We start from the raw sequence: 22,644 nt of genomic DNA, 5'->3' as shown, positions 1-22,644 counted from the left end.
GCGAGCTGGGCCCCAGAGCCAGACAGGTCTGGGCTCACATACTATCACTGTTAGCTGAGAAGTTTGCCTAATTGTTCTGTGCCTCAGTTTTTCAAATGGGGATAATAATAGTATAAACCTGTGAATGAAAAATGTTGCCTGCCATATCAGTAAACAAAGGATGTTACAGCCATAAAGCCATCACATTACAGCCATCCCTTACAGTGAGCCCTGAGGGAACTCAGGATGGAAACAGGCTGCCCGCTGCCCAGTCCTCAGCTGCTGTAGCCACCCCTGACGGTGCACCCTGAGAGGACTCAGGATGGGAAAGAACAGGATACTGACCCTGGTTGGTTAGGGCGCATATCAAAGGAATGATTTCAGTGAGCCCAGACTCTTGCATATTCCCATACATAGAAAAGTGCTAAATTCCTTAACTTGAGATGTCTGGTTTTCTTTAATTAACAGCAATCTTTTGAAGTTACTACTACCTGGTCTTTGTTGCAAAACTCCTATATATCCTGGCTCCTCCCTTACCCCTTTGGAGCAGTCTCTCAGAGCTATCTAGGCGGCTGTGTCCTGGCTTAAGTCCTCAGTTTTGTCTGCCAAATAAAACATAATTCTCAACTTTTAGGTTTTGTGTTTTGTTTTGCTTTGTTTTTTTCAGTCGACAACCTCATGAAAGCTCATGAGGATTACTGATATGTGTGCACAGGATGCTGAAGAGTTTGACAAAGAGAAAAAAGTTGAGAGATATTAGCTTTCATTAATAATATATCCTCAGTCATTGAAGTCAAACCCCATGGCTCCAGCCTAATTGAAATAACTCACTGCATTTGGAAAGGTCTCTTTCTTTCATGCCCCCAGTCTATTCCTTGGTAGTGACTGTCAATGCTACAAGTTCTCTATATTATATTTATGGTACTGGCTTTAGAAATGGCAACAGTCTCAGTGCTTACAAATTCATGCAACAATTGTTTCTTGAGGGCTCACTATGCTACCAGTCATTTGCTAGATATGGGAGATAGAAAGATAGTATATAAAAAAGACACTCACCCCCACACCTCCCCTCTAATACACAAAAGAGAGATGCAACTGCAACTGTGACAAGAGCTACAAAAGGGAAATTCAGGGCTCTATGAAAATGTAGAACAAGGTGGATTTACCTGAAGCTAGTAAACTTCAGGTCCCCTCACTTGCACAATCCTTCCAAGGACACAGAGCCATTTTTTTTTTAGTAAAAGTTGCAAGATATCTTAACATTTGTGGTTAATTTTCATTCCACTTCTCTTTGTCAAACCTCCTCTCCTGTTGGACGATGTTGGGGTGACCACCAGCAGTTGGGGGATTTGCTAAGAGGAAGTTGAGTTGGGGATAGCTTAGACTTGGACTAAATGAGAAATATTTTGTGATTAGTTGTCTCTTCTGTATAGGCATAAGTAAATTTTAGTTGTACTGCTATAGGACTATCTTCCAGAAATATACTTTCTCTGTACCTTGTGACATCCATGTCTAGGCCAGAGGTGGTATTGAGATATAGATGTGTCCCATGGTGTCCAGTCCTGGAAGAATATGGGGATTGAAGGAGAAGCAAAGTTTGAAATGTTTGAAGTGTATGGAATAAGAAGTTAGTATCAATTGTGTAAAATTGTAAGCAGAGGATATGGTTTCATGGATGCATAGTCATAATGGAAGTTTTCCTTTGTCAGAAATATTCAGCAATACAGTATTTACTATTATGATGCACCATACTTTTTGTGTGTGTGTGATGGGAATTGGACACAATAGAATTTATCAGAATTTCTGCCTATGCAGGATACAAATCTGCAGCAGTCCTATAAACAGCAAGTCTGTATATGCGTGTGGTCACATGATTTAGCACCCAAACTTTCTACTCCCTCTATAGAAAATGTGCTTACAAAATCTTTGATATATGAGGAGGCGATCAAAGAGAATGCAGCCAAAAAAATGTAGGGGAAAAGTGTAAATAGTGGTATGGTAATTAAGCATTTAAGTAATTAAACATATTACCTTACTTTTCTGGATTGTATGAAATGTGTGATATTACAGATTTTTTTGACATTTGTAATTTGTTATAATTTCTTCTTACATTCTAAATTAATATTCATTTTTGTACCTAATTTGGTATTCTTTTTTCTTAAAGAAGGCTCCCAAAAGTGTGTAAGTATCAGATATCACCAAACTTGGATGCAAGTCTAGCAGGGAGACCTAAACTAGTCCAGAAGTCAAGGTAACTTTCTGAGAAAATGACATTGAAGCTGACTCTTGATGTTGGGGGTCAGAGGCAGCCACACTAAGATGGTAGTGTATTTATGTGTGTGTATGTGGGATGGGGATGGGAGGGAGAAAGTGTGAGGAACTGGGGTGTAGACGCTAAGGCTGAACCATGAGGAAGGATGGCAGAAGTCATGGTGTGTTTTTAGGCCCTGCAATTTCAAGAAAAATTGAAAATTAAAAAAATTTAATATGATCATTTCTTTTGTGTCAAGACAGGTACAGTGTATATGAATTTTCAACCCCATATTCAGGAGTGAAAGTAATATCATTTTATTTTATTTAAGTCCCATTCTTAGTCCTCATCCATCCGTCCATGATTGTGGGAAATTCAACCTTAGTCATTCTTAGAGTCCTGTTCCTTTCCTTCACTCTCAAGATCATGAGAAGGTGGGCTTTCTCTGAGGTATGTGTGTTAGTCCGTTCATGCTGCTATAACAAAATACCATCGACTGGGTGGTTTATAAACAACAGAAATGTATTGTTCGCAGCTCTGGAGGCTGGAAGTCCAAGATCAGTGTGCCAACAGAGAGTCCCCTTCTGGTTTGCAGACTGCTGACTTCTCATTGTAATACCATCGCTTTGGGGGTCATGATTTCAACATATGAATTTTGGGGGAACACAGATATTCACTTCATAGCAGCATGTGCTCTCCATCTTCTCCCAGAGTTTCCCTGTGGCATTGGTCTAACTGCCCACATTGTTAGTTAACTGGATAACTCACCCTGTATTGTCTGCCTCCCTTTCTTACTGGTATTCCAAAGTTCCCCAGTGAGTCACTTGTAGTGGATCCTCCTCTCAGGCTCTGCTTTGGAGGAACCCAAACTGAGACAATGAGTTAATACTGTAAGGGCACTGTCAATGCCCTCCAGCCAAAGACCACCAGGGACACATCTGCAGTTGAACCAGTTGGGTTTATTTATTTTTTGCATCAAGGTAGGACACACACCATGGGATATCATGGAGTGTCTCTGAAAAAGTGTGTCAGAAAGGACCTATTATAGTATTTGGACTTGGTTGGATGGTTTGGGAGATGGTCTAAGGAAGCAGGGATTGGATACTGTCAGAAAGCACAGGCAATTCTATGAAGGAGGATCTCAATAAATCTTACCTGTAGTGAGGGGAGACTAAAATGAAGTTAAAGTTGCAACTGGTAAAGAAATAGCCACTCATCTGGGCCAAGATCTGGGTTGTCAGGTACTTGTGGGTGACAACCGGGAACTTGTTTTTGTCTGTGTTTAGACAAAATTGTGAAGTGGACTTGCTTTGTCTCACCTTCTGATCTCAGAGTAAACTTGTCTGAGGTTGGTATTCTGTGAGATGGTTTATGTCTAATAGATTAGCATGGTCTACCTGTGAATGCCAGGCCAGGTTCCCAAAGTCCAATCCTGGTCTGCTTTTTTAATTTCTCAGCACTTAGAAAATGCAAGGCACTTAGTAAACTCTCAATGTCACATACCGGTCACCAGTCTGAAGTTAGGGCTTCACAAGCATCCTCTTTTAATCTTAACAATAATCTTGAGTTAGGTATGAATTATATTCACATTTTAGAAGTGAGGAAGAAATGTGATCTGTGCTTATGCAGGATGTCAACAGGTACATTACATTAAGATGAAGAATGATAAACCAGAGATCTGCCCTTAATTCTGAAGTGAATATTATTAATCCCTTAGAGAGAAAAAGCAAAAGCAGGAGGGTCAGAGACCCGCTGTCTCTCGGCGATAAGATAAAAGTCGATGTGACCTTGGAAAAGTCAAAGCTGCCCGGAATCTGCAACTTTTATTAGATTTCAGCCACTTCCCCTTAGGAATATGGAGGCTGTCTTAAATATATTATTATTCTGATGATGTGTGGTTCAGCTTGGACTTAAACATGCACTTCAGGAATAAACATAAATTACTGAAAAGGCATTAGCAGTCCGGCAGTGTATACATGCCTTTTGTTTCTGCAGTCTTCAAACTTTTCTGGCACAGTAATTCGTCCACCAACACAAGGACATATAAACCGCCATTACCAGCCCTCTAAAAAACAATCGGGACAACAAAGGGAAAGACAGCAAGAAAAAGCGTGGGAGAGACCAAGCGAGGCAGCGCCCTGGGGTTCAGACCCGGGTGGAAGGGCGCGAGACGCCTCGGCCGCCAGGGCCCGCCCGCTCCCGGCCCAGGCCTCATAGCTCTCGGATTTCTGGCCCGCCCCCTGCGCCGCCTGCATTTCCGGCCAGATGTTGGGAGGCTCTACATGGCGCTGCTAGGCCGTGTTCTCTTTGCTTGGGGCCGCGGTCCTCGGCGGGTAAGGCGGCGCTGGAAGGGCCGAGGGCCCTGCGCTTTCCCCGCAAACGCCCTGTCCGGGGGGCTAGCGGAGCAAAGCGCAGAGCGTGGACTCGCGTTACCAGGGCGCTGGGAGCGAGGACAGGGTATCTCGCGGAGAGAGGACAGAGGACTGGGGTTTCTGGGGAATCTCGCGAGGAGCGGGAACCCGGGGACTGGGATTAAGTGGGAAGGTCGCCTTGGGGTGCTGTCGAAGGAAATCCTGGTATATGTTTGTGTTTGGGGTGGGGGTGGGGTTGGGGAGGGCACGCCGTGGTTCTCACTGGTTCCCATTCCTAGTAGTTTCAAAGTTGTGTGTAAGCAGAAAGACAGGACACTGTACACACCGGCCTTTAGAGGAGTGGGAGAGGGACGGGGTGGGGAGTGGGGCCCGGAGGGAGCATTGGCCTTATCTGTAGTTTTTTTTTTAATGAAGGAATTCTTTCAAGTCTTAATTGTTCAGTTAAACATTAATACAAACATATTCACATAAAAAACTTCCCTTCCTAGAGATAATGCTGGGCGAGCTGCATCTCAGGCTGGCTTCCACCACTTTCACTCTCATAATTTTGTTTTGTTTTGTCAACATCTCTCCACTAGACCAATAATCAAAATAAAGTGTGCAAGAGAAGACAGCTGGAGGGGGGAAGAAAGAGAAAGGAATATAAAAAAGTCATATCCAAGACAGCCTCTTCCCCCAACTAAATTAAAAAAAAAATCTTAGTGAGCTAAACTAAACTAAACCAGGGTTCACAATTTCCTTAGCCAGGTAGAGAAATTAATCTGCCAACTGTGAAAAAACTGTTTTTCAGTTAGAATGGGCAGCCATGGTTTTCTTTTTTGAAAAACATGGACAAATTCCAAATGTGAACACAAGGAAATGGTATAATGAGTCTCTGAAGTAAGAAAGAACTTCCTTTTAAAAAGTGAAATTTGTTCAAGGCTAGGGTTTTGTTGATACTGTTTTCTCTTATAAAGATTTAGGTTATAGGTTATTGTAAAAGAAAGCTACATTTTCAGACCCCTTCTTAAGGAACTCTCTCATCTGAATCCTACAATGGCTCTGTAAAGAAGAAGTCTTAAGAGAATTTTTCTTTAAAACACAAATCATTAGGATTGTAGTAATAAGGTCACACAGACCGTATCCCATCTCTTCTGACACCATTAGACAATACAGCATGAGAGGGAGAAAATGAACTCATTTAAAAATTAACTGTAATCTGACAGTTGTGAAATTCCTTTGCTTAAGAAAAATGGAAGTTTTGAGGATGGGGGTTTGAAGGCAATAGAGGCCCTTATAGGTGGTGTTTCTCTCCTTCCTGGCACATGCAGGCTTGGGTGTGAATTACTGGGAAAGGAAAAGTCTTCACATCTGTTAAGTGGGAGATTGTTCCAGGCAGCATAATGTTTCTGTGAGCAAATACAAGTTTTTTCAGTTAAAGCCCCTGATTTGAATATTTTAGTTACCAAGAAACTGAGAAATGTTTCATTTGTCATACATCCTATTTATGAAGTGCTGTATTGTGCTGTTAGCTAGTAGGGTTCAGTTCAGTGCAGCGTTTAATGAGAACTGTCTCTGTGCCTGCCCTGGGGATGCAAAAGTTAAAAAAAGGTATGCAACTTGCTCTCAGTTTTTTTTAAAAATAAATTTATTTATTTATTTATTTATGGCTGCGTTGGGTCTTTGTTGCGGTGCGAGGGCTTCTCATTGCAGTGGCTTCTCTTGTTGCGGAGCACAGGCTCTAGGCGCATGGGCTTCAGTAATTGTGGCATATGGGCTCAGTAGTTGTGGCTCATGGGCTCTGGAGCACAGGCTCAGTAGTTGTGGCGCACAGGCTTAGTTGCTCCATGGCACGTGGGATCTTCCCGGACCAGGGCTTAAACCCGTGTCCCCTGCCTTGGCAGGCGATTCTTAACCACTGCGCCACCAGGGAAGTCCCACTTTCAGTTTTAATGAGGAAAACATTCACTCATTCAGTAGTTTATCAAGAAATGCTAATTAAGTGCCTACAAAGTGTTGGGCGTTCTTTGGCGATCCTTACTTGAAAAGTATCTCTACCGTCCTTGAACTAATAGCCTCATGTGTATTTTTCAAGTTATGGATAATAACTCATGAATGGACCTTGAAATAATTTAGTGGAACAAAATGAGTTTAAGAAAAATAAAGTGGAATGGAGTAGAAAATAAAGTGGAATAGAGTAGAAAACCTAATGTAGTAAGGTTAAGTTTACTTTGTGAAACTTTCTTTTTAAATTTACTATTCTTCCTTTCATAAATTCATTCTTTGATATCTGTGGTGCACATTGCTATCTTTTTCCTTTTTTTTATCAAGAGTAATAACTACTATTTTTATAAAAATGATACCTGGCCAATATGAATTCAAGTAATATAGTTAAATTGAAACAAGCAAAGTATCACATGTTCCCAAACTGGCCACCCAGAAATAACTGGGGTTAACATTTGGCTAACATCATTCCAGGCATCTGTTTGTGCTGGTAAAAGGATGGGTAGATAGGCATAATTTTGCTTGGATGTATCACATTTATTTTTCCCACTGAACTTCATCAACATTGTTTCATTGTCTTCTGATGCTGATTAGTGTCAAGAAGTGTAAGGCCAGCTGTTTTTTTTTATCCTCTTGTTTGTGTTTTGAGTTTTCTTTCTTTCCTCTCTCCCTCCCTCCCTCTCTCCCCCCTTTCTTTCCTTTCCTTTCCTTTTCTTTCTTTTGTTTCTCTGTTTCATTTTTCTATGCAGAAAGCCTAAGAAATCTTTCTTTACTCATCTCAGAATTTCAGATATAAGCTTCCTGGAGGCAAGGATTTTCATCTGATTTGTTCACTGCTGTATCTCCAGGTCTAGAGTAGTTCATAGCACAGAGTAAATATGGAATATCTGTCACACGACTGAATGCATGTACTGTGTTGTGTATAAGGCATATTTCTTACTAGATCCTCATTCAGAATATGTCTGAAAAATGATATTCTAGTGGGTCATCACCAGACATCAACAGACTGTGAAAATGCAGATGTTTATTAGAATGCATATATGAACAAAGCAGTGTGTGCCTAGAGGAGGCAGGGAAGGCTTCATGGAGGAGGTGGGCTCCTAGAGCTCACTTTTGAAGGAGTTGCAGTGTACAGGATCCCAAAGATAATCTAGATGTAAGGAATAACATGTATCAAGAAGTGAAGGAGCATGACCTATTTTTAAAAATTCAGGTGTTTTGGCATTGTGGACTTTGCAAAGTATTGGAGTCAGAGAGAAGTTCATGGAGATGAGACTGGACAGGTTTCTGGGGGACCAGGGCATGGTGGGCTTCACTTATTTATATGGCAAATTGAGCATTTACTATATGTTAGGCACTGTACTAGGGATATGAGCATGAGAAAAAGAGCTGATTCCTGCTCTCAGGAAGCTTAAGAATCTAGTAACATTATAGTATATTATGGTATGTGTTATGATGAGTGTTCTTGATCTTAGAGGGGGTACAAATAAATAGCATCCCTCTTCTCCCGTCTGAAAAACCAGAGTAAAGATGGAGGCCAAAGTATCACTTGTTACAGTTTGGTATTAGAGCCAATGCTAACTGGATTTCCTGAATTAGGCAGACTTATCATCTGAGGAGGAACATTTGCTTTCTGAGGGCAGCTAGCTCCCAAGAGGGAGAAGGTTTAACAAGGACTTCTCATGCCCAATTATTCTCTCAAAATTTGATGGTCAGATAAACCATTTCCAGGGGGACAGGGTGACTAAGGGGGCAAAAAGAAGCCTGGAGTTAAACTAACTCAGCTCCCCTCCTGGAGGGAAATGAAACATCAGGATTAGGGAAGAAACATTTCCCATCCACAGTGGGAGAAGTGTACAGTTTTAAGGAGTATAGGGGCTTCCCTGGTGGCACAGTGGTTAAGAATCCACCTGCCAATGCAGGGAACACAGGTTCGAGCCCTGGTCCGGGAAGATCCCACATGCCACGGAGCAACTAAGCCCGTGCGCCAAAACTACTGAGCCTGTGCTCTAGAGCCTGTGAGCCACAACTACTGAAGCCCACTCACCTAGAGCCCGTGCTCTGCAACAAGAGAAGCCACCGCAACGAGAAGCCCGTGCACTGCACCAAAGAGTATATCCCACTTGCCGCAATTAGAGAAAGCCCGTGTGCAGCAATGAAGACCCAATGCAGCCAAAAATAAAATAAATAAAATAAATAAATTAAAAAAAATCACTTTAAGGAGTATAATTTTTGGGTTTTACATATAAGCTGGGACCTGAAGGATTAGTAGAAGTCAGTCAGGGGGAGGAGTAAGAGTAAGAAAGTTCTAGGCAGGAGAGTGGCCTATGTGAAGGCCCAGACTAGATTATAGGTAGCAAGTAAGGAGGCAGGTGGTGAGAGACAGGCTAGGGAGCAGCCTGTGAGCCACATTAAGGAGTGACAGCTTTGTCCTGAAGGCCTGGGAATAGGGGTGAGAATGGAGGCAACCTGGGTAATCTTCTCTCCAGATGAGAGGCCATGGTGGCTTCAACTTAGGGATGGCAGTACATGAGAGACTTGAAGTCTGGTGATATTTAAGAGATATATTGAGAGGTCTTGGTGATTGTTTGGTGGTAGGGGGTGAGGAAGGAAGATTGGGCCATGCTGAGGAGGTGAATGGCACCATCAGAATTGTGAGCAGGAAAGTAATATCATCAGGTGAGACTTGAGATGGGGATACTAGAGTGCAAGTAAAAGTGATAAGGGTCTGAACTAAGGGTGGTTGTTGGAGCTATTTAGGACTAAAATGAACTGAACTTAGTGGTTTGGGTATGTGGTGTGAGATGAAGCCCAGATTTCTATTTTTGACCCCTGAGCTAAGGGAAATGCTACTCTCTGAGAGAGAGCATTTATGAGAGGGAGCCAGAGGGAAGAGAGGGGTAAGTGATATATCTTGAACATGTTAAAGGGCCTCTAGGACTTCCAAGCTGGTATACAGATAATTTGATTGAGTTATAGAGGTGGCGGTGAGAATAATTCTGTCGGGAATGTTAAGGAAGCCTCAGCCTTGAATGATGAATGTTGAGTGATGGTGGGGATCAATTTGTTGTTGTTTTTTTTTTTTTGGTGGGGATCAATTTGTATAAAGGTAGAGAGGTAGAAACAATTTGTGTTTGGGGAACCCTGCATATTTTTTTTTTTTTTTTTTTAAATTTATTTATTTATTTATGGCTGTGTTGGGTCTTCTTTTCTGTGCGAGGGCTTTCTCCAGTTGTGGCAAGCGGGGGCCACTCTTCATCGCGGTGCGCGGGCCTCTCACTATCGCGGCCTCTCTTGTTGCGGAGCACAGGCTCCAGACGCGCAGGCTCAGTAATTGTGGCTCACGGGCCTAGTTGCTCCGCGGCATGTGGGATCTTCCCAGACCAGGGCTCGAACCCGTGTCCCCTGCATTAGCAGGCAGACTCTCAACCACTGCGCCACCAGGGAAGCCCCATATTTTGTTTTTTTGAGTGTAAATTTCAAGGGGGAAAAGCAGAAGGAGATGAGGCTGGAGAGATGGACAAGAGCCAGGTCATAATGACTTGCTGTGCTGGGTGAAGCTAAGGAATCTGGACTTTATGCAGGGAGTCACTGAAGGATCTTAAGGGTAGAGGTACCATGAGCAGGTTTGCAGTACTCTGGAGTGCAGCATTGCAGATATGTTGGGGTAAAGGGAGACTGGAGGACGGAGACCACATAATGGATGATGTAGCATAGGCCCTTAGTATTTGTGAATGATGGAAGATAGGGACCTTTGAACTCAGGCAGTGGACGGAGAGTAAAGATACTGACTGGGGAGGTAAAATACATGGGACTTGGAGAGGGATGGAATATATTAGGTGAAGAGAGAGGATGTGAAGGAGTCACTGGAGGGACTCACATGGATGAATGGTAGCCTCAGAGCTCAAATATTAATGTGAAGAAATTTCAAAACAAACTCCCTTCCAAAACTATAAAGCTAACTTCGTAATGTTAAAAAAAATCTAGATCTCAGATTATTCCCCACAGGTCATTAAAAAGCACATCAAAAAAGGAGGGGAATTCTAAAGTTAGCCAGGGTTTCCTAGAGCTCATATTAGAAGGCATTTCATTGGTGTTTGGCAACACTTAGTTTTTAAAGAAAATTCCAGGTAGAAAATAATCAGCAATCTTAGCTGTCCTATATTCTCTTCCTAAGATGATAACTTACTTTGAGATTAGAAATGCCTGCGTAAATATAAGTAAGTGAAGAGTAAGGGGACAGCTATACTTTGATCCCTTCCAGCATGGGGAAACTCCCACATTGCATTGCATTGCATCTAAAACAGTGATAGAACTGTAGGCTTTCACAGTTTGTGAAATGATGTTGCCGTTTACCTTTAGCCCTGATTTATTTTATTCTCTGTGCTTCAAAATTGTATTTCCAACTGCAGATTAGATATCTCCACCTGAATAGTCCACAGGCATCCCAGGTGAAGCATTTCTAATACAGAACTGGTTATCTTCAATTCTCCACCTTGAATCTTTTCGTGTCAGCCCAGTCATTTCAGTAACAGCATCACTCCACATGCAGCTATTTAAAGTAGAAAACTCTGTCATCTTCAGCTCTTCCCTTCTTGCTCACCATTTCCAGTTGGTTGGCTTCTGAGTTCAGGCTAATCAACATGTTAAATATGTGTGGTAAATGTCGTCTTGATTTCTGCTGTCCTCATTATTTCTCACTTAGACTAATGCCTTTTGTCTGACTCATATCTATTTCCTTCTAGCTCACAGTTAAATCTTATTCTTTCCAAAACACAAAGGCAATGCAAAAAGTAGCAGAGATATTGAGGTGAAGGTGAGAGAAGTGGAAAAGGCTCTGCCCGCCAAATGGCCTTGATCAAATGGAGAGACCTCTTTGTCTGCTTTTAGTGAAATAGGTCAGTGTGTGCTGAGGTTGGACTTTGAGGCAAGAAGAAATAATTGGATCAGGCAATATTAGGTACAATAGTAATTCACTATATCCTCATTTTCTGGGACCTTCCCATCTGCAAGTAATTTTATTTGCTAACTTCTTACCCCTTCTATGATGGCATCCAGTCTAAATCATCATCTCTTGCCTGACCTGGTATAAAAACATTATACTTACTCTCCCTGCTTCCAGTCTTGCCTCCTACATTCCATTCTCAACTTAGTAGCCAGAACAATTCTCTAAAAACTTAAGGCAGCTCATGTCAATCCGCTGCTCAAAACTTTGGAGAGTTTCCCACTTGACTTGAGTATAATTGTAAGTCCACGTAGTGATTGACTCAGCCTGTGTGATCCAGTCCCCTTTACCTCATTGACCTCACCTCCTGTCCCTCTTTCTCTTCCCTCCTTCTACTTCAGCCACACTGGCCCTCTGACTCTTCTTAATGTGCTAGGCATGCTTCCTTCTCAGGGCCTTTGCTTTTAGTTTTCCGTCTGCCTGAAAGGACCATGCAACTCATCCACTCACTCCCTTTAGGTCTTTGCTCAGATGTCACCTCGGTGAGACCTTTGCTGACCACTCTATTTAAAATAGCAACACTCTACCCATATTCTATGCCTTATCTTAGCAGCAACATATTAGCTTTTAATGTACTCTATATTTCACTTAATTTATCTTCCCTCCCCCCCAAAGATAATCTCTCTGAGGGTAGAATATTGTATCTTTTTTTGCTCACTGCTGTATTGCCATTGCCTAGAACAGTGTCTGGGGCATAGCAAATGCTCAGTAAAAACATGCTAAAGATAAATAAAATGAGTTAACACTATAATCATAATATCATGTTTATCTCTAATACTTCTTCATACAAGCAAATTCCCAAATCAGAACAAACCCTTTTCAAGGGTTTGTTATGCTATGTTGTAACCTGTTACATTTTAGACACTTATTAGGAATTTTTATTTCAAATGCGATTATTTTTACCTTTATAACCTTTCCTCTATGAGGTTGAGAAAATGCTTTAAAATAATAAGAAAAGAAAGTTTATATGCAAATATCTTGCTTAATTTATCTTTCATAAAGTACCAGGTAAAATTCCCTATACAAATCAATACTAAATAAATAAAAATTCATTTTAGCGCTTTTGAGAAATTAGAACACATTTTTTCATTATTACTAGGTAATGATAAACTCACCAGCCTACTTGTACAAATTTCCTGATTCATCATCTTAATGTAATAGTTCTGGAGTTGGTGGCAGCCTTAAGTAAAACTGCCATTTATGCAGAGAAAGATTATTGTAAGTTGCTTAGATTATCATGCTTTGGCAAAAGGATACCAAAAAATGCTCTGTCAACATGAAGGTAAATGAAATATAATGACTGGCATGGAGGATTACCAGATTTGCAAATTTATCTTTAACAATTATTTTATACATGTTTTCAAATTTTATCTTTCACTAACTTTTTCCCCTGGTTAAAAAATCAAATCATATTTATTGAATAGGTTTTGAAATTACTAAGAACCAATCAAACTAACAAAAAGAACAAATAATCTTCCATTATCCCATCACCTAGACATACATAATAACTGTGAAAGGTAATGAATGGACTCTGAAGTCAGACACATCTTCGATTTGAGTCTTTACTACTTATTATTATTTGTCTTTAAAAATTAGTTACTTGACCTTTCTGTGCTTCAGTTTTCTCATCTATAAAATGGGAGTAACAATAGAATTTACCTTATAGGGTTGTTGAAAGTCCTTTGTAGACCTGGCACATGGTAAATATTGAATCTACTACTAACTGTTGTTATTTTCTTCTAGTCTTTTTTCTTAGTATATATTTTTATTTATAGTTAAGAACATCCTGTATATTTCTTTTTTTACATAGCATCATATTTTTTTTGGGGGGGGGCGGGGGGGTGGATGGTTTTATTATGCAGATTGCCTCTTCTTCCTCTTCGGGGCGATGGAGAGGTCCCATTTGAGAGATTACCCCATTGATTCTGAGCAGAAAATTCCAAACTGATTAAGATTACATTTCTGAGGAAGGTTGAAACTGCAGTTAGGTTAGGTATTTTTTTTACAAGAGATAAATAGACTGACACCAAGCATTGTACATGGATGACCACAACAAAAGCAACAATGATTGCAATTACCAAACATGAAACACACTCATACTATGTCATAATATTGACATTCAGTCCAGTAATCCTCCACTGTAACAGCTCCTTTACTTTGCAGTGAAAATTGATTTGTATATTCTTTGCCTCTGAGTCCTTGTGGGATTTTTTTTTTTTTTTTAATTCAAACAGAAAGTCACAAAAATTATACTCATCCTCATCAGTTCACTCAGTCCCATGTAATTAATTTTTTTTTTCATCTTGATCTTTTGTTAGCACTTTTATGAGTTCATCAGTTTTTCATTAGAGTTCTGAAAATGCTTATTCATTCAGTTCAGCAGTACAGTCAGTTACCAGAAACCTGTACTTGTCAGAGTCTTTTCCATGAATTTCCTGAAGATGAAACCCTTTTATAGGAACATATTTACAAAAGCATCAGAGTACACCCAGAACTGTCTGTAAATGACAAAAGACTTAAAAAGACCATGGTTAAAGATTTGATGAAAGTTCATAATAATACAGTTGACAAGAAAATTAGTTATTTCTGAGATATACCTTTTTTTTTTTTTTGATAGAACTGCTGTATATTTTCTTCTTGCTCACAACACATTTTTTTTTCACACACACACACACTGTATTTTATTTTTACAAGAGATAAATAGACTGACACCAAGCATTGTACATGGATGACCACAACAAAAGCAACAATGATTGCAATTACCAAACCTGAAACACACTCATACTATGTCATAATATTGACATTCAGCCCAGTAATCCTCCACTGTAACAGGTCCTTTACTTTGCAGTGAAAATTGATTTGTATATTCTTTGCCTCTGAGTCCTTGTGGGATTTTTTTTTTTTTAAATTCAGACAGAAAGTCACAAAAATTATACTCATCCTCATCAGTTCACTCAGTCCCATGTAATTAATTGTTTTTTTTCATCTTGATCTTTTGTTAGCACTTTTATGAGTTCATCAGTTTTTCATCAGAGTTCTGAAAATGCTTATTCATTCAGTTCAGCAGTACAATCAGTTACCAGAAACCTGTACTTGTCAGAGTCTTTTCCATGAATTTCTTGAAGATGAAACCCTTTTATAGGAACATATTTGCAAAATCATCAGAGTACACCCAGAACTGTCTGTAAATGACAAAAGACTTAAAAATGACCACGGTAAAAGATTTGATGAAAGTTCATAATAATGCAGTTGACAAGGAAATTAGTTATTTCTGAGATATACATTTTAAAGTAATAACTAGGATTATTACTTATAACATTATACCAGAACATATAAGATTTTTAGAAATTTCATGTAATGTCTGAAACATTTATATTAACATATTTCCATACATATTTCCATACAAATACAAATAAAAGATTTTTAGAAATTTCATGTAATGTCTGAAACATTTATATTAACATATTTCCATACAAATAACCCAATGAAAGTTTAGTATTAGTTGTTTTGTTTGTTTTTTTATACTGCAGGTTCTTATTAGGCATCAATTTTATACACATCAGTGTATACATGTCAATCCCAATCGCCCAATTCAGCACACCACCATCCCCACCTCACCGCTGTTTTCCCCCCTTGGTGTCCATATATCCATTCTCTACATCTGTGTCTCAACTTCTGCCCTGCAAACTGGCTCATCTGTACCATTTTTCTAGGTTCCACATACATGCATTAATATATGATATTTGTTTTTCTCTTTCTGACTTACTTCACTCTGTATGACAGTCTCTAGATCCATCCACGTCTCAACAAATGACTCAATTTCGTTCCTTTTTATGGCTGAGTAATATTCCATTGTATATATGTACCACAACTTCTTTATCCATTCGTCTGTTGATGGGCATTTAGGTTGCTTCCATGACCTGGCTATTGTAAATAGTGCTGCAATGAACATTCGGGTGCATGTGTCTTTTTGAATTACGGTTTTTTCTGGGTATATGCCCAGTAGTGGGATTGCTGGGTCATATGGTAATTCTATTTTTAGTTTCTTAAGGAACCTCCATATTGTTCTCCATAGTGGCTGTATCAATTTACATTCCCACCAACAGTGCAAGAGGGTTCCCTTTTCTCCACACCCTCTCCAGCATTTGTTGTTTGTAGATTTTCTGATGATGCCCATTCTAACAGGAGTGAGGTGATACCTCATTGTAGTTTTGATTTGCATTTCTCTAATAATTAGTGATGTTGAGCATCTTTTCATGTGCTTCGTGGCCGTCTGTATGTCTTCTTTGGAGAAATGTCTATTTAGGTCTTCTGCCCATTTTTGGATTGGGGTGTTTGTTTCTTTGATATTGAGCTGAATGAGCTGTTTATATATTTTGGAGATTAATCCTTTGTCCGTTGATTCATTTGCAAATATTTTCTCCCATTCTGAGGGTTGTCTTTTCGTCTTGTTTATGGTTTCCTTTGCTGTGCAAAAGCTTTGAAGTTTCATTAGGTCCCACTTGTTTATTTTTGTTTTTATTTCCATTACTCTAGGAGGTGGATCAAAAAAGATCTTGCTGTGATTTATGTCAAAGAGTGTTCTTCCTATGTTTTCCTCTAAGAGTTTTATAGTGTCCAGTCTTATATTTAGGTCTCTAATCCATTTTGAGTTTATTTTTGTGTATGGTGTTAGGGAGTATTCTAATTTCATTCTTTTACATGTAGCTGTCCAGTTTTCCCAGCACCACTTATTGAAGAGACTGTCTTTTCTCCATTGTATATCTTTGCCTCCTTTGTCATAGATTAGTTGACCATAGGTGCGTGGGTTAATCTCTGGGCTTTCTATCTTGTTCCATTGATCTATGTTTCTGTTTTTGTGCCAGTACCATATTGTCTTGATTACTGTAGCTTTGTAGTATAGTCTGAAGTCAGGGAGTCTGATTCCTCCAGCTCCATTTTTTTGCCTCAAGACTGCTTTGGCTATTCGGGGTCTTTTGTGTCTCCATACAAATTTTAAGATGATTTGTTCTAGCTCTGTAAAAAATGCCATTGTTACTTTGATAGGGATTGCATTGAATCTTTAGATTGCTTTTGGTAGTATACTCATTTTCACAATGTTGATTCTTCTAATCCAAGAACATGGTATATCTCTCCATCTGTTGGTATCATCTTTAATTTCTTTCATCAGTGTCTTATAGTTTTCTGCATACAGGTCTTTTGTCTCCCTAGGTAGGTGTATTCCTAGGTATTTTATTCTTTTTGTTGCAATGGTAAATGGGAGTGTTTCCATAATTTCTCTTTCAGATTTTTCATCATTAGTGTATAGGAATGCAAGAGATTTCTGTGCATTAATTTTGTATCCTGCAACTTTACCATATTCATTAATTAGCTCTAGCAGTTTTCTGGTGGCAGTTTTAGGATTCTCTATGTATAGTATCATGTCATCCGCAAACAGTGACAGTTTTACTTCCTCTTTTCCAATTTGTATTCCTTTTATTTCTTTTTCTTCTCTGATTGCCATGGCTAGGACTTCCAGAACTATGTTGAATAATAGTGGTGAGAGTGGACATCCTTGTCTCGTTCCTGATCTTAGAGGAAATGCTTTCAGTTTTTCACCATTGAGAATGATGTTTGCTGTGGGTTTGTCATATATGGCCTTTATTATGTTGAGGTAGGTTCCCTCTCTTCCCCCTTTCTGGAGAGTTTTATCATAAATGGGTGTTGAATTTTGTCAAAAGCTTTTTCTGCATCTATTGAGATGATCATATGGTTTTTATTCTTCAATTTGTTAATATGGTGTATCACATTGATTGATTTGCATATATTGAAGAATCCTTGCATCCCTGGGATAAATCCCACTTGATCGTGGTGTATGATCCTTTTAAGTGTTGTTGGATTCTGTTTGCTAGTATTTTGTTGAGGAGTTTTGCATCTATATTCTTCAGTGATATTGGTCTGTAATTTTCTTTTTTTGTAGTGTCTTTGTCTGGTTTTGGTATCAGGGTGATGGTGGCCTCATAGAATGAGTTTGGGGGTGTTCCTTCCTCTGCAATTTTTTGGAAGAGTTTGAGAAGGATGGGTGTTAGCTCTTCTCTAAATGTTTGATAGAATTCACCTGTGAAGCCATCTGGTCCTGGGCTTTTGTTTGTTGGAAGATTTTTAATCACAGTTTCAATTTCATTACTTGTGATTGGTCTGTTCATATTTTCTGTTTCTTCCTGATTCAGTCTTGGAAGGTTATACCTTTCTAAGAATTTGTCCATTTCTTCCAGGTTGTCCATTTTATTGGCGTAAAGTTGCTTGTAGTAGTCTCTTAGGATGTTTTGTATTTCTGCAGTGTCTGTTGTAACTTCTTCTTTTTCATTTCTGATTTTATTGATTTGAGTCCTCTCCCTCTTTTTCTTGATGAGTCTGGCTAATGGCTTATCAATTTTGTTTATCTTCTCAAAGAACCAACTTTTAGTTTTATTGATCTTTGCTATTGTTTTCTTTGTTTCTATTTCATTTATTTCTGCTCTGATCTTTATGATTTCTTTCCTTCTGCTAACTTTGGGTTTTGTTTGTTCTTCTTTCTCTAGTTTCTTTAGGTGTAAGGTTAGATTGTTTACTTGAGATTTTTCTTGTTTCTTTAGGTAGGCTTGTATAGCTATAAACTTCCCTCTTAGAACCGCTTTTGCTGCACCCCATAGGTTTTGGGTCGTCGTGTATTCATTGTCATTTGTCTCTAGGTATTTTTTTATTTTCTCTTTGATTTCTTCAGTGATTTCTTCGTTATTTAGTAACGTATTGTTTAGCCTCCATGTGTTTGTCTTTTTTACGTTTTTTTCCCTGTAATTCATTTCTAATCTCATAGCGTTGTGGTCAGAAAAGATGCTTGGTATGATTTCAATTTTCTTAAATTTACTAAGGCTTGATTTGTGACCCAAGATGTGATCTATCCTGGAGAATGTTCCGTGCGCACTTGAGAAGAACGTGTACTCTGCTGTTTTTGGATGGAATGTCCTATATATATCAATTAAATTTATCTGGTCTATTGTGTCATTTAAAGCTTGTGTTTACTTATTTATTTTCATTTTGGATGATCTGTCCATTGGTGTAAGTGAAGTGTTAAAGTCCCCCACTATTATTGTGTTACTGTCGATTTTCTCTTTTATAGCTGTTAGCAGTTGCCTTATGTATTGAGGTGCTCCTATGTTGGGTGCATATATATTTATAATTGTTATATCTTCTTCTTGGATTGATCCCTGGATCATTATGTAGTGTCCTTCCTTGTCTCTTGTAACATTCTTTATTTTAAAGTCTATTTTATCTGATATGAGTATTGCTACTCCAGCTTTCTTTTGATTTCCATTTGCATGGACTATCTTTTTCCATCCCCTCACTTTCAGTCTGTATGTGTCCCTAGGTCTAAAGTGGGTCTCTTGTAGACAGCATATATATGGGTCTTGTTTTTGTATCCATTCAGCCAGTCTATGTCTTTTGGTTGGGGTGTTTAATCCATTCACGTTTAAGGTAATTATCGATATGTATGTTCCTATGACCATTTTCTTAATTGTTTTGGGTTTGTTTTTGTAGGTCCTTTTCTTCTCTTGTGTTTCCCACTTAGAGAAGTTCTTTTAGCATTTGTTGTAGAGTTGCTTTGCTGGTGCTGAATTCTCTTAGCTTTTGCTTGTCTGTAAAGCTTTTGATTTCTCCATCAAATCTAAATGAGATCCTTGCCCGGTAGAGTAATCTTGGTTGTAGTTTCTTCCCTTTCATCACTTTCAGTATATCATGCCACTCCCTTCTGGCTTGCAGAGTTTCTGCTGAGAAATCAGCTGTTAACCTTATGGGAGTTCCCTTGTAAGTTATTTGTCGTTTTTCCCTTGCTGCTTTCAATAATTTTTCTTTGTCTTTAATTTTTGCCACTTTGATTACTATGTGTCTCGGCGTGTTTCTCCTTGGGTTTATTCTGTATGGGACTCTCTGCGCTTCCTGGACTTGGGTGGCTATTTCCTTTCCCATGTTAGGGAAGTTTTCGACTATAATCTCTTCAAATATTTCCTCTGGTCCTTTCTCTCTCTCTTCTCCTTCTGGTACCCCTATAATGCGAATGTTGTTGCGTTTAATGTTCTCCCAGAGGTCTCTTAGGCTGTCTTCATTTCTTTTCATTCTTTTATCTTTAGTGTGTTCCGCAGCAGTGAATTCCACCATTCTGTCTTCCAGGTCACTTATCTGTTCTTCTGCCTCAGTTATTCTGCTATTGATTCCTTCTAGTGTAGTTTTCATTTCAGTTATTGTATTGGTTATCTCTGTTTGTTTGTTCTTTAATTCTTCTAGGTCTTTGTTAATCATTTCTTGCATCTTCTCAATCTTTGCCTCCATTCTTATTCCGAGGTCCTGGATCATCTTCACTATCATTATTCTGAATTCTTTTTCTGGAAGGTTGCCTATCTCCACTTCATTTAGTTGTTTTTCTGGGGTTTTTTCTTGTTCCTTCATCTGGTACATAGCCCTCTGCCTTTTCATCTTGTCTATCTTTCTGTAACTGTGGTTTTTGGTCCACAGGCTGCAGGATTGTAGTTTTTCTTGCTTCTGTTGTCTGCCCTCTGGTGGTTGAGGCTATCTAAGAGGCTTGATGGGCGGCTTTGGTGGTGGGTAGAGCTGACTGTTGCTGTGGCGGTCAGAGCTCAGTAAAACCTTAATCCACTTGACTGTTGATGGGTGGGGCTGGGTTCCCTCCCTGTTGCTGTGGTGGTCAGAGCTCAGTAAAACCTCAATCCACTTGACTGTTGATGGGTGGGGCTGGGTTCCCTCCCTGTTGGTTGTTTTGCCTGAGGCAACCCAACACTGGAGCCTACCCGTGCTCTTTAGTGGTGTTAATGGCAGACTCTGGGAGGGCTCACGCAAAGGAGAACTTCCCAGAACCTCTGCTGCCAGTGTCCTTATCCCCACGGTGAAACAGAGCCACCACTCGCCTCTGCAGGAGACCCCCCAACACCAGCAGGTAGGTCTGGTTCAGTCTCCCCCAGGGTCACTGCTCCTTCCCCTGGGTCCCGATGCACACATTACTTTGTGTGTGCCCTCCAAGAGTGGGGTCTCTGTTTCCCCCAGTCCTGTCAAAATCCTGCAATCAATTCCCACTAGGCTTCAAAGTCTGATTCTCTAGGAATTCCTCCTCCCGTAGCCGGACCCCCAGGTTGGGAAGCCTGACGTGGGGCTCAGAACCTTTACTCCAGTGGGTGGACTTCTGTGGTATAAGTGTTCGCCAGGCTGTGAGTCACCCACCCAGCAGTTATGGGATTTGATTTTACTCTGATTGCACCCCTCCTACCGTCTCACTGTGGCTTCTCCTCTGTCCTTGGACGTGGGGTATCCTCCTTGGTGAAGTCCAGGGTCTTCCTGTCAATGATTGTCCAGCAGCCAGTTTTGATTCTGGTGCTCTCGCAAGAGGGAGTGAGAGCACGTCCTTCTACTCCGCCATCTTGGTTAATCCTGAGATATACCTTTTAAAGTAATAACTAGGATTATGACTTATAACATTATACCAGAACATATAAGATTTTTAGAAATTTCATGTAATGTCTGAAACATTTATATTAACATATTTCCATAAAAATAACCCAATGAAAGTTTAGTATTAGTTGTTTTGTTTGTTTGATTTTTATACTGCAGGTTCTTATTAGTCATCAGTTTTATACACATCAGTGTATACATGTCAATCCCAATCGCCCAATTCAGCACACCACCATCCCCACCCCACCACAGTTTTCCCCCCTTGGTGTCCATATGTCTGTTCTCTACATCTGTGTCTCAACTTCTGCCCTGCAAACCGGCTCATCTGTACCATTTTTCTAGGTTCCACATACGTGCGTTAATATACAATATTTGTTTTTCTCTTTCGGACTTACTTCACTCTGTATGACAGTCTCTAGATCCATCCACATCTCAACAAATGACTCAATTTCGTTCCTTTTTATGGCAGAGTAATCTTCCATTGTATATATGTACCACAACTTCTTTATCCATTCGTCTGTTGATGGGCATTTAGATTGCTTCCATGACCTGGCTATTGTAAATAGTGCTGCAATGAACATTGGGGTGCATGTGTCTTTTTGAATTATGGTTTTTTCTGGGTATATGCCCAGTAGTGGGATTGCTGGGTCATATGGTAATTCTATTTTTAGTTTTTTAAGGAACTTCCATATTGTTCTCCATAGTGGCTGTATCAATTTACATTCCCACCAACAGTGCAAGAGGGTTCCCTTTTCTCCACACCCTCTCCAGCATTTGTTGTTTGTAGATTTTCTGATGATGCCCATTCTAACTGGTGTGAGGTGATACCTCATTGTAGTTTTGATTTGCATTCTCTAATAATTAGTGATGTTGAGCATCTTTTCATGTGCTTCGTGGCCGTCTGTATGTCTTCTTTGGAGAAATGTCTATTTAGGTCTTCTGCCCATTTTTGGATTGGGATGTTTGTTTCTTTAATATTGAGCTGAATGAGCTGTTTATATATTTTGGAGATTAATCCTTTGTCCGTTGATTCATTTGCAAATATTTTCTCCCATTCTGAGGGTTGTCTTTTCGTCTTGTTTATGGTTTCCTTTGCTGTGCAAAAGCTTTGAAGTTTCATTAGGTCCCATTTGCTTATTTTTCTTTTTATTTCCATTACTCTAGGAGGTGGATCAAAAAAGATCTTGCTGTGATTTATGTCAAAGAGTGTTCTTCCTATGTTTTCCTCTAAGAGTTTTATAGTGTCCAGTCTTATATTTAGGTCTTTAATCCATTTTGAGTTTATTTTTGTGTATGGTGTTAGGGAGTATTCTAATTTCATTCTTTTACATGTAGCTGTCCAGTTTTCCCAGCACCACTTATTGAAGAGACTGTCTTTTCTCCATTGTATATCTTTGCCTCCTTTGTCATAGATTAGTTGACCATAGGTGCGTGGGTTTATCTCTGGGCTTTCTATCTTGTTCCATTGATCTATGTTTCTGTTTTTGTGCCAGTACCATATTGTCTTGATTACTGTAGCTTTGTAGTATAGTCTGAAGTCAGGGAGGCTGATTCCTCCAGCTCCGTTTTTTTGCCTC

At 39.6% G+C, this 22,644-nt stretch overlaps 1 protein-coding gene across 2 annotated transcripts in view; it reads left to right on the top strand.

Annotated features, from left to right (window-relative positions):
* The first annotated feature begins 4,458 nt into the window (after positions 1–4,458).
* Positions 4,459–22,644, top strand: part of DECR1 (2,4-dienoyl-CoA reductase 1) — a 79,998-nt gene continuing 61,812 nt past the window's right edge. The window contains exon 1 of one of the 2 annotated variants that reach the window (XM_059901236.1): positions 4,459–4,563. In XM_059901236.1, coding sequence (XP_059757219.1) covers positions 4,513–4,563 — 51 coding nt within the window. In that variant the 5' untranslated portion in view covers positions 4,459–4,512. The remainder of the gene's footprint in view (positions 4,564–22,644) is intronic. The other variant, XM_059901235.1, reaches the window with a different exon arrangement.

Source organism: Balaenoptera ricei, chromosome 17, assembly GCF_028023285.1.
Source record: "Balaenoptera ricei isolate mBalRic1 chromosome 17, mBalRic1.hap2, whole genome shotgun sequence".
Lineage (NCBI taxonomy): Eukaryota > Metazoa > Chordata > Mammalia > Artiodactyla > Balaenopteridae > Balaenoptera > Balaenoptera ricei.
The sequence above is the reverse complement of the archived record's forward strand: the minus strand, read 5'-3'. Positions and strand labels throughout refer to the sequence as shown.